The following is an 11,730-nucleotide window of genomic DNA, read 5'->3' on the forward strand; positions in this document are numbered from 1 at the left end:
AACTTAAATGAGTTCGTAACCCCTGTCTTAGAGTAAGAATATTTTAACCGTCTGGATTTAAAATGGTTAAATAAAACTAGCTTCTGATGAGGTTTTTCTTGATGTATTTCATGTGACAACTGACCCATTAAAACCCGTCCGTCTTTCAGGCGATAGAGACCAACCTGATGAGGAAGTCGAGCAGCGGGCTGACCTACATAGCCGAGTGGAAGGGGGGACTGCTGGAGCACAAGATGGGTCACCTGACCTGCTTCGCCGGCGGCATGATCGCTCTCGGTGCCGACGGAGCGCCCAGCGACAAGACGGGCCACCAGATGGAGCAGGCAGCGGAGATCGCTCGCACCTGCCACGAGTCGTACTCCAGGACCGGTAAAAATTCACTCTAGTTTGGATCTAGTTTGCTACTTTTATGAAGGAAAGAGCCAGAATTACTGCAAGGTATAGTCATTAAATATTTAAAATGATCAACTTATGCTGCTGTTTGGGTTAGTTATTCTTTTATACTCTACTTAAATTAGTGACAACATGTTCTGATCTATAAAGTCTCCCGGTAGACACAATTATGTGCAAGAACATAATTTAATGTTCAGCAACACTTACACTGTGCAGTATCTGCATCATATTTCCAACGTCCCAATATCAACCTTAAATTATTCCTCTCTTCTTAAAAAATGTTTTATTTATTACTACGTGCTACTCATTTGATGTTCTTGTTCTAAATCCTGTGAACTACTCTTCCATCCCCTCTGCTGCTGTAACTGTAAACCTCTCCACTGTGAGATCAATAAATCTCTAAATAGACGGCGCATCGTTTAAATTGGGACGATCAAATTAGTATTTTTAGTCACATTTTTGAAAGTCTTAATTAATTCCATGTTTTTTGGAACGTCTCTAGTTTTAATGCATCATGTTTTAAATGAGAAACATTTACAGCAGCAGTTCTTCTTCTGAGTGAACACTGACCTGCACTAAATATTATGTAAATATATGGATGATAAACAATAAAGGAATGAAATCTGGCTCAGTATTATCTAGGGCTGCCTTCCGTCCTGTGATTTCCACTCCACCTGCCCACTTATGTTATAATAAATGAACTGAGGAGTAATTAGTGTGCTGCTTTATCTCTAAAATATTTCTCTTTTCCTCGGCAGCTCTGAAACTCGGCCCAGAGGCGTTTCGTTTTGACGGCGGGGTCGAGGCCATTGCAACCCGCCAGAACGAGAAATACTTCATCCTGCGTCCTGAGGTCATCGAGACCTACATGTACATGTGGAGGTTCACCCACGACCCCAAATACAGGGAGTGGGGCTGGGAGGCTGTTCAGGTAACATATCATCATTTAATAACGGCTGGACTGCAGCATTCCTCTGGGTTTCTTGAGAATTATGAGGCAGTTTGTCACATACTTTAGGAAATTACACATGAGGCAGAAAGCTGAGACAAGGTCAAACTATTTAGCTCATTTTTATATTTAGCAAATAATCCGCCCCAAGGTTCAGAGATATTTTAAGTACACAAATGGCTTGATTGATGTTGCCAGTCACCGATGGCCTTCTTTATCTCTCCCTCTTCCTGCTGTCGGCCTCCATTACCGTCTCTCCGCCCAGGCCCTGGAGCAGCACTGTAAAGTAGAAGGAGGCTACAGCGGCATCAGAGACGTCTACGCCTCGACTCCCAACCACGACGACGTACAGCAGAGCTTCTACTTGGCCGAGACGCTCAAGTAAGACACGCTCACTGCTGTCCTGTTACGATGCTGCTGTCATTGCGCTGTTTACAAAGGGACCGGGACCCTGCAACCCTCAAACTGACATAGATGTCAAGCCTTTCACGCACAAACACAATCTGTCATTCATTCTGACTAAGCTCCAGAGAGAGGCTCAGTTTACTGGCAAGGTTAATTCACTCACTCGGTCACTGAGGGAGACTCATAGCTGTGCTGTGCATTCAGTTGCCAGTTCATTAGTGAAAACTAATTCATTCTAATATAAGAGTCCTGCACTAAATCTTCTCTTCATGAAGGTTGTGATATTCAGCATTGGTGAAAAATAACTGAGAACTGTTGAAAAATAACTGAGAACTGTGTTTTCATTTTGGAGGCTGTGGTTTGTAGAACTATTTAATTGTATTGTGTTGTACTGACACGTGTTCCTATTATTTTGACATTTTAGTCAACAGGGTTGACGACAGGTGTCAAACATACAGCCCGCAGACCAAAAGCGGCCCACCAGAGGGTCTAATCTGGCCCTCAGCATAAATTTGCCCACAGTTTGGGAAGCACTTGTTTAATTCAGTCCAGTTTAACGGCACCACAAACCCCACCCTCCAAAGTGATCATCCAATTGAATCACCACCTTTCTGTGGTGGGAGGAAGCCGGAGTACCTGGAGAGAACCCACTCAGGGGGCGGGTACCTAGTTAAACTAATCTCAGCTTTGAGGCGACCAATGGGAGCATCTCATACACTTGATTGACATATGAGCTGAACACAGTTACCTAAACACCACAACTAACAACACTGAAAGGAAAAGAAATCTGCCTTTCTTACTTTCAATTACAGAATCTCTTTATTCACTTAATTAACATCTCAAATGAACACCAGCGCCTTGATGGATCTGAAACAGTAGAAAAATATCAGACAACAACAGATGATGTGAAAACCACCGCATGTCCTGACACGCCACAGGCAGTTACTGCTTCTCACTTCCTCCTAATAGTTGGCTGATATTTTTAACTTAACTGCCCCTCTGTGTGAGTCTATACATGTTAATTTGTGTACGTGTGTGTGTGAAAGTGTGAATGTCAGCCACACAGTGCGATGTCTGGTGGCTGTTAGGGCTTCCTTTCCAACTGAGTTCAGTCTGTTTAAAGCAGGAAAAGTCCCAGCTGCACTTTGACAAGCGTCATCTTGTGTTTCGTGTTTTGTTTTTGTGCGTTTCTGTCCGCGTAAAGGAGGAAACACTGAGGAATATTTAGTGTTTGTGAAGCACTGTGATGGATGGAGAAGTCGAACCAGGAACAGAAACCGCTATGAGTTCATTAGTTTGATTTGACTGACATTTAAAGCTGCAGCTTCTTCCTTATTTGAGTTTGTTTTTTTATATTCATTCTGATGTCAGTGTGCACTGTCAGGGTAGAAGTAGGTGTAATTGAAATATTGGTAGTATTTTGTTTTGGGGACATGCTGTCTTAACAATTCATACGGTTATAAGGTTTAATGCTATACGATTTAGATATGATCATAGCAATGTTTTATTTTTCTTGAAGGACAGATATTTGTTTAAACTGCTCATAAAGAAACTACACTGTTTAAAATCCTTGTGGTTCAAGTTCCAGAGCCCAGAGTAAATTTATAAAATGTCTTAATTGGGCCAACCAGCAGCTCAAAACACCAGAATATCCAGACTATGATTATATCAGACAACGAAAAGGAGCACATCCTCTCATCTGGAGATAATTGATATTTGCACCAAGACTAACCTGTCTGCCGTTGGGCTTTAATAGCATGCTAATAAAGTCGTCCCATTAGATTTAATTAACCTGGTTGTTACAGTGTTGAAGGTTTCAGACCATTAAGCAGCTCCACACTGGACCTCCATGATGCCATCAGCTTTGATCAAAGAGCAGAGCCTCGTCCTTTCTCGTCTTCCTCTCAATTTATCGTCCTCTCTGTTTCTTTTACCTCCTGAATATACTCACACACACCAGACGGCTGCTGACAGCAAGTCAAGGTTAGCCTAACAGAGCCTGTTGGGGCCGAGCTGCCATCCAATCCAACTTTTTTATAGGCTGTAAATTTTAACAAGCGTCACCTCTACTCCTGATTACAGCACATACACACACAAAGGGAGAGAGGCCTGGATTCCTTTTGCAGATCAGTTTCACATTTTTTATTTATTTTCTCTCTGGTGAACACCATCAAAAAGTCCCATTGATGTCCGACATGAAACTAAGGCTGCAACAACTCATCATTAAGTTTGGGAACCACTGAATCAGAGACAAGATGACCTGGCCTAGCACAGTACCAGAAACACTATGCATGGGCATCTCAACAGAAAAAAATATCTGCCAGCTCTCTGACTTTAAAACATTATTATACAACAATAATATTCCTGATTGTAGGATGGTGATCAGTGTCCTGCAAAAGATTGGGCTTGACTGAAGCCCCATACTGATCCAGTCATTTTAAAAATGCTTGGATAGGAGCACAATACCAATCCCCCAATACTAATCAGGACATCCCTATCCAGGAACAAAAAGATGAAAAAGAAAATGAACGTCGTCTCACATTAAATCCACAACTGTCGCTCAAAGCATCCACGTCTTTAATCATGCATAACTTTAAGCCTTGATATAATTTAAACAGGTGAGATATATTAAAATTCTCCTAAAACAAAAACTCTTCAAATCAGTTGCTAACCGCTAGCATGCTAACCCATTACAAGTTGCGAGCAGTTTTTCCGCACATACAGACATATAAAACTGGACAATGTGTGGATTAAGTGGATGACCTTTAGCAGATTATTAACCAGCACAAGTCACTAAAATTTTATCGTAGTCGTCGCTGTCTTTGTTAATTCATAAGAGAATGTAATAGACAATGAGACAATCATCTCACATTAAACTCCACAGCTGTAGCGCTGACCACCGACACAATGACCGCCTCATCAGTCAAGCTGCATTATTTTCCACGATAGCAGAACCAGAAAATATCAATCCCATTTAGCAGCAGAGCCATAAGTCTAATCCTCCTAATGTCACTCGGGGATCCTGGCATCACGCTGAGCCACTTCCAGGATTCATCTTCCACTGGCGCCAAGGACATGGCCATACTTCACACCGCCGCCTGCCTTCAATCACTCTCTGCTGTCTGGAGGACGGGGACTCGTTGTGGAGGTTGAAGGCTTCCTGGACAATCTCTTCTTCAGCTGAACCATCCGTCTACTCGGCTGACATGTAGTTTACAAGCCACCTCTCTACTTCACACACCCATGGAATTACATATTCCCTTAATTTATTCATCTCTGTCTGTAATAATGGTAACACAAGACCAGCTGCCCTGTCTTTACTGTTATTCCAGGTTAGTTTCATAAGATTCAATGAGGCCGGACCGCAAGAAGTTTCATCACTTCACGTTTCATGAAGTGGTCCGAGGCCGAGCCGCACCCCTCTGCCTGTCTAACTTCCACATGTGTTTCATGACTTTTTTTGGCAGGAACGCTAATAAATGTTGCAAAAGCTGAAGACAACTGGGAGTAATAGGAAAACACCGCAAAGTAAACAGTCCCACACAAGTCAAGCTCAAGAATTCTCGTCATTTTCCATCAAGATTCATTTAAAAGCAACGAAACTGTGACTTTATTCTGGATAATGAATTAGTTTAGATGTAGTTTAAACTTACAGGCTTTAATATTTGTATATACGTTCGACCGTGTGTGCATCTCTGTTTTTTTTGCTGATGTTCTGTTGCTGTAGCAGCATTACATGGAAATAAGCCGTAGAAAGTGGAGGGAATAGATCAGTGGGTGTAATTATAAATAAATAAATACACATTACTCGTGGCACGTCTCTGGAACAGTGGAGCATGACAATGATGACTCAACAAACAGAGAGAGACGCCTCTCCGGGAAATGAACGGTTTTATTTATTTATGTCGTCTCTGCAGATTTGGGTTGGAGGGAAATTAAAAAACGTGTTTATCTAGGTGTAGAAACTTTGGACTTTGAAATGACTGCTGAAGTTAGAAAAGTTGTAAAGTGAGATGAGCTCGTGACTCGTTTCTGCTTTAATACAGATTTACGCTGTAGCCTGATGCGCTCCTCCCCAGAAACCAAACCAGACGTAATAGCAACACAGGTCACAAGACCCTTGATTGCAACACAGAAAATTCACCCTCCTTAAGCTTCAGTCTACTCAGACGTCTTCTGTCTTTTATGCGTTAAACTGTTGTTCAACATTTATTAATAACTAGTCGACCATTGTTTGAAGTGCACAGAGAAAGTCAACACAGCTGACTAACCTCCAAGTAGCACATCAGCGGTGTAATTACACAACGATGCCAACACACCAGCGCACAAGTATAAACCAAGCTTTGCACTTAAACCTACAGAGCTGCTTAAAAGTATTTGTGACCTGAAATGTTGGAAATCCTGAGTGGTGCAAAGGAACCCAGGGTAACTTCTAAGCAACTAAAGGCCTTTCTCACATTGGCAATGTTAATTTTCATGAATCCTTCATTAGGAGAACACTGAACAGCCATGGTGTGGTGGCAGAGTAGCAAGGACAAATACACTGCTTCTCCTAAAAGAATATTTCTGCTCGTCTGCATTTTCATCAGCATTACGTGGACATGCCAGAAGACTACTGGGACAATGATTAGTGGACTGATGAGACCAAAGTAGAATAGTTTGGTTTAAATGAGAGGCGTCACGTTTGGAGATGAAACAACACTTAATTCCAGCATCCGAACCTCATCCGTCCATGAAATATGGGGGTGGAAATGTCCTTGTTTGGGCCTGTTCTGCTGCATCTGGACCAGGACGGCTTGTCATCATTGATGGGCCAATGGATTCTGAGTTATACCAATCAATTCTCAAAGAAAATGTCAGGACATCTGTACACGAGCTGAAACTTAAGAGAAACTGTCTCATGCAGCAAGACAACAAGCAAAAGAACACAAGTCGTTGGTCAAAAGAACAGTTGAAGAAGAACAAGATGAATGTTTAGGAACGGCCAAGTCAAAGTCCTGACTTTAATCCAATAAAAACGTTGTGGGAAGGACCTGAAGCAAACAGTTCATGTGAGGAAACCCACCAACATCTCAGAACTGAGGAATGGGCTAAAATTCCTCCAAGCTGCTGTAGACCACTGTTCAGCAGTTACCAAAAAGTTTAGTTGGTGTTATTGCTGCACAAGGAGGTCACAGCAGATACTGTGAAAAATACTGTACATAAACATGATGTGTACAAATGATTAATGTTCTTAAAAAACAAACAAATAAAAACGGACAATATTGTTTCATGTGTTTGCTTGGGTTCTCTTTGTCTACCCTCAGGACCTGTGTGAAGATCTGATAATGTTTTGAGTCATTTTTATGCAGAAGTGTCCAAAACATTAGCGACATTATCTGCTAACATAACAAACCTGAACCTTTGTCATACCTGTAGATTAAATCATGTCGTTTCTCTCCAGGTACCTCTACCTGCTCTTCTCTGACGACGACCACCTACCCTTTGACCACTGGGTCTTCAACACCGAGGCTCACCCGCTGCCAGTCATCAGGAAGGACAAGACGGTCAGACCCAACGAGATGGAGTAAGCGGTGGAGCCTCCTGTAGCGCGAGAACCTCTGATCCTGTATATCTGAGCCTCCAGCCGTCTAGTCTGTCTGAAACGGTCCAACTGTTCGGAGCCTTCGACGGTTACAGAAGCCTCTCAATCGGGTTCCACTTTAAATCCTAACAGAGTCAAAGTCTGTTGGAGTTCTCGTTGTATTTTTTGTTTTTGTTTTTTGTTTTTTTTTTTGGAAACGCTGATCTGAAGCAACGTCTCTACTGCTGGATGATGTGATAGCTCCTTTAAAAACCATAATGTGGGGAATATGAATAATCTGAGCAGCTATCACATTCTCCACCATAGGTTCTGTTGTCGGTAGCTGCAGCTCTAGTCTGATATCTGTTTCATTAAGAAGGAGAACGCTGATGGACTGAAGTAAAAGCGGACTCCACGTGGACGTTGAGGACCCCGATGTTTGAGGCTCATGAGGCCGAACTCGTCGAGCCCAGTTCACTTCACATCTTTCCCTTCCCCCTGTACCGCTTCAACAGCGCTGGAGCTGCTCCACGTTCATGCTGGAGAGTTTGCTTTTTATTTCAAAGAAAAGAACACGTGGTTGCTGCAAAGGAAAGACTCGACCCGAGCCTCTTTTTTTGATAAAGACCTCTGCTCCCGCCCCCTGAATACCGGACTACTGCTCCTTCCTTCATTCCTTTGAGTTTGGTGTGACAACGTGACGACCAGCCACGCCAGCTCTCGACCTGTCGGTGATTTCACTTCCTCCCCACGACGTTTACACAGACCTCTACTCCTCTTCCTCCTCTTCCTCCTTCTTCTACTGCTGTTTATCTCTAACTGGCTTTTTTAATTTATCCTCCTACCACACAGTCAACACCAGGGTTCGACCAGTACAGCTTTCCTTTCCCATCGTTCTCACCGTGTTCCTTATTCCTCAGATTTGAATTCTGCTGGAAGAAACTCTGTGATTAAAGGTTTTTGAAAGTAAACTAGAGCGGGGACCAAAAACAAAAAATAAAAGCGTTAAAAACTTTAAACTTAACTCTAGTTTGGCGGAGGTTTTGAACACATTTCTTACTCAGCAGATGAGGATAGCTCAGCTGTAGCACAGAAGAGATGAGTTTGACCTTATTAGCAGTCTACTTTATCAAGCCTCGTATTCTATTAAGCCAAGAATTCGAGTAATATTATAGGCCTCATTCTTCTATTTGAACATTTGCGTACCGGTCGAACCCTCCCTCCCTCCCTCTCTCTCTTGTTGTCGTATTGTGTCTTCTCCAGGTTGAGGCTGTAGGATCTTCTCTCCTCTATGAGGAGACGTGGACTCATACAAGAAGCCATACTGACGCCACACAGCTTTACCATTCTACTCCTCCCACCCTCCACTCACATGACAAGACAGCGTGTGCTGGCGTTCAGACTCACGCTCAGTTTGTTGTTTAGTTGAATTTCACAAATTTAACGTTTCTCCTGACAGACACAGAAGCCACATTTAGTCCGGTTTAGTCTTCGATCTAGTGCCTTCAGTGCTGAGAGGGAGTTTTAAACATAGTCTTGCAGCTTTAAGTAAAGTATTAATTTGATAGTTTAATTGGAAGATGTGATTAAAGGGAGATCAGTTCATTAAAGAGATGTAGAGGTAGGTCAGTGCAGGTCTCAGTCAGCAGGTGTTTCCTTGACAACGCTGACATCTAGTGGTGAGTGACTCCTATTACATATCCACCTGAGACCAGTAATTGTATATTAAACATCATCAAATTGTCACTTATATTCATACAAGTCGAGGCTAAAATATTAAATCAGATTTATTTATGTCGTCAGAGTCCAACATGTTTTTTACAATCTCAGAACAGATTTTTATTTCCCCTAATATTCATAAATTATATTATAGATAGACAGTGCTTCATCGCAGTGCTTGTTCAAATGTTATTTTGCCATGAATTTTCAAATTAAACACTAAAAAAAATGCCCCACATTTTATTTATTAAATGTATTTTAAAGTAAAGACCAAAAAACGACGACTGAGAGTAGGTTTGATTTTCTCTGACAAATCCCGTCTGGACGTCGCTGTGCAGACGACGGCGCGTTTTAGTTTAGTCGCTTTTTGTTTTGTCCATGTTTGTAACTTTGCCGATTGTGTTAATTTATTCTGTGGTGGTGATCATAGGACGCGCAGGTGATGGGAGCCGACCTCAAGGTGGCACTGTGGGATTAAAGAGATAGAGGAAATGGAAAGCTGTGTATTTAAATCTGCTGGAAAAAGACAGAGATCTGATGAAGAGGATCAGGACCACTGTTAGTTGGGATTTAGACTTATTGTTTTAATTCAGACTTTTATTTATTCTGAATTTTTGTCTCAGGACTATTCTTCTAGAAGTTGTGACTTTTTTCTCTCACAATTCTGACATTAATATTAAAATGATGACTTTTTCTCGCATCTTTTTGCCCCTCAAAAAAAATTGTGACTTTTAATATTAAAATTAAGACTAGATTATTTTTTCCTCACAGTTATGACTTCATTCTAAAAGTCAGGACTTGTCCCTCAAGTCTGTGGCTTTTATTCTCAAAGTTGTAGTTTAATTTCAAAATTGGGACTTAAATATTAAAATTATGACATCTCTTCTCAAAACTGTGACTTTAATCTTGTTTTGTTTTTCAAGATTGTGACTTTAATCTCCAATTTGTGACTTTTCCTGCAGAATTTAGACTTAAATCTGACTTTTCTTTTCAAAATTATGACTTTTCTCTCAAAGTTTAAACTTTGTCCTCAAATTTGTGACTTTCAATTTTAAAATTGTTATAAGTTGACATAAATCTCAAAATTCTGACTTTTTCAATCAAAATTGTGATTTTAATATTAGAACTGTCACTTTTTCCTTCAGTATATTCTCCAAAATAAGTCACAACCCAAAAAAATTTTCACAGTAAGCCCCCAATCTCTTTTCCAGTGGCACTATTCCTCTTCCATAGATCAGAGTTAAAGGAGTTGAAGACGTTCTAGGAAGATATCAGCTTTAATTTATAGGTGTGTGTGTGTTTCTATGTACTACAGGAAACCACCAGAGAGGACATGAGCTGTATGAATGTACCAGCCAATGTGAAGTGAAGAGTATTTTTTTATATGTTTTATCTTTGTTTGATCGTCTCTGACATTGTGAAGCCGTGTGTGCGACCAGAGATAAAGACAGAGCGACGGTGTCTGGAGGAAATCTGAATCCAAATCTGACTCGTTCATTCACTCATAGGAAATATTCAACAAAAGAATGAGAGACGTTCATATCTGATTCAGGCTCTGGTTTAACTCTGATCCATCAGTGTCTTGGTCATTAATCAACAGTTTTACTGAGATAAAGGAAGACTTGGTCATGTTGATTTGGATTTGGATTGAATCCATTTACATTTAGCTTCTTAATCACAGTGGTTTTATGAATCTCTGCAGCTCACCATTATTGCCAATATTGATTAATCTGCTAGTTATTTCCTGGATTCATCAATGATTTGTTTTGTTATTATCATTCTGTATCACACAGGTCAGGTTTTTCCTGTTTGGTCCCAAACCTTCAATAAATGTCCAACAATCAGATTTAATGATAAAATACTAACAGTTACAGCTGATTGATTGTTTTATTTTTCTGTAACTTTTAGTTTCGGTATCTGCTGCGTTATTTCAAACCTCCAGACAGAACTTAATTTTAAAAAATGTCTATTTCAAGTTTAACCTAAAATATTAAAGGTTTGTAGCTGTCGTGAATTTGATGAAATCGTTTTCAAAACAGATTTGAATAGGAAGTTAAAATCTGGTCAAGATTTCTGCAGCATGAAATGATTTTCTTTTTTTCTTTTAGGATATATTCAAATAATTTATTTTGTTGGAGCGTGGATCCTTGGAATCGCTTGTCAGGAACGTATCTGGTCGTTATTTTATTTCCCATTCTTTCCGTGAACACGTTGAACCGTCTAGAGTCGTGTGGCTTTGCCTTTTCTACTAGCGAGCATCGGAGGAGACTGACGGCGGTTAGGTCGTAGTCATCGTGAACATGCTCCACCTCCCCCTAAAGACTCGGCTGAATATGTTTCAATGTTTCTTCCTGGGGTGGAGCCGATCGTGGTCGACCCGTCTGAGTCTCTTTAAAACGTGTGAACCTCAGAGATGTGTGTGTACAGATTATTGCTGATAATCATTCCATTGCACATAGTTTACTTTGCGTTCATGTGCAGACTTTTCATTTTGTGGGGAACTTTTGTTGTGTTTCAGATTATTATTATTAATGATGATGATGATGATGATGATGAAAATGTAAATATTCCACTGAGGCAGATGAGCCGTTTGACATTTATATAAAACTCTTCTGAGCTTCTGGATGAAATGACATTAATGAGCAGCAGACTTTTTAATAAACTATATTTGTTACACTTCTATTGTGAATAAAGAATCTTT

General features: G+C 40.7%; 1 protein-coding gene across 1 annotated transcript in view; it reads left to right on the forward strand.

Annotated features, from left to right (window-relative positions):
• The window catches only part of man1a1 (mannosidase, alpha, class 1A, member 1), a 131,060-nt gene extending 119,330 nt beyond the window's left edge, over window positions 1-11,730 (forward strand). Inside the window, exons 9-12 of the mRNA XM_084560628.1 lie at window positions 150-369; window positions 1,152-1,324; window positions 1,608-1,723; window positions 7,191-11,730. Of these exons, the coding sequence (XP_084416754.1) occupies window positions 150-369; window positions 1,152-1,324; window positions 1,608-1,723; window positions 7,191-7,317 (636 nt within the window). The 3' untranslated portion in view covers window positions 7,318-11,730. The remainder of the gene's footprint in view (window positions 1-149; window positions 370-1,151; window positions 1,325-1,607; window positions 1,724-7,190) is intronic.

This window comes from Chelon labrosus (genome assembly GCF_963514085.1).
Source record: "Chelon labrosus genome assembly, chromosome: 14".
Lineage (NCBI taxonomy): Eukaryota > Metazoa > Chordata > Actinopteri > Mugiliformes > Mugilidae > Chelon > Chelon labrosus.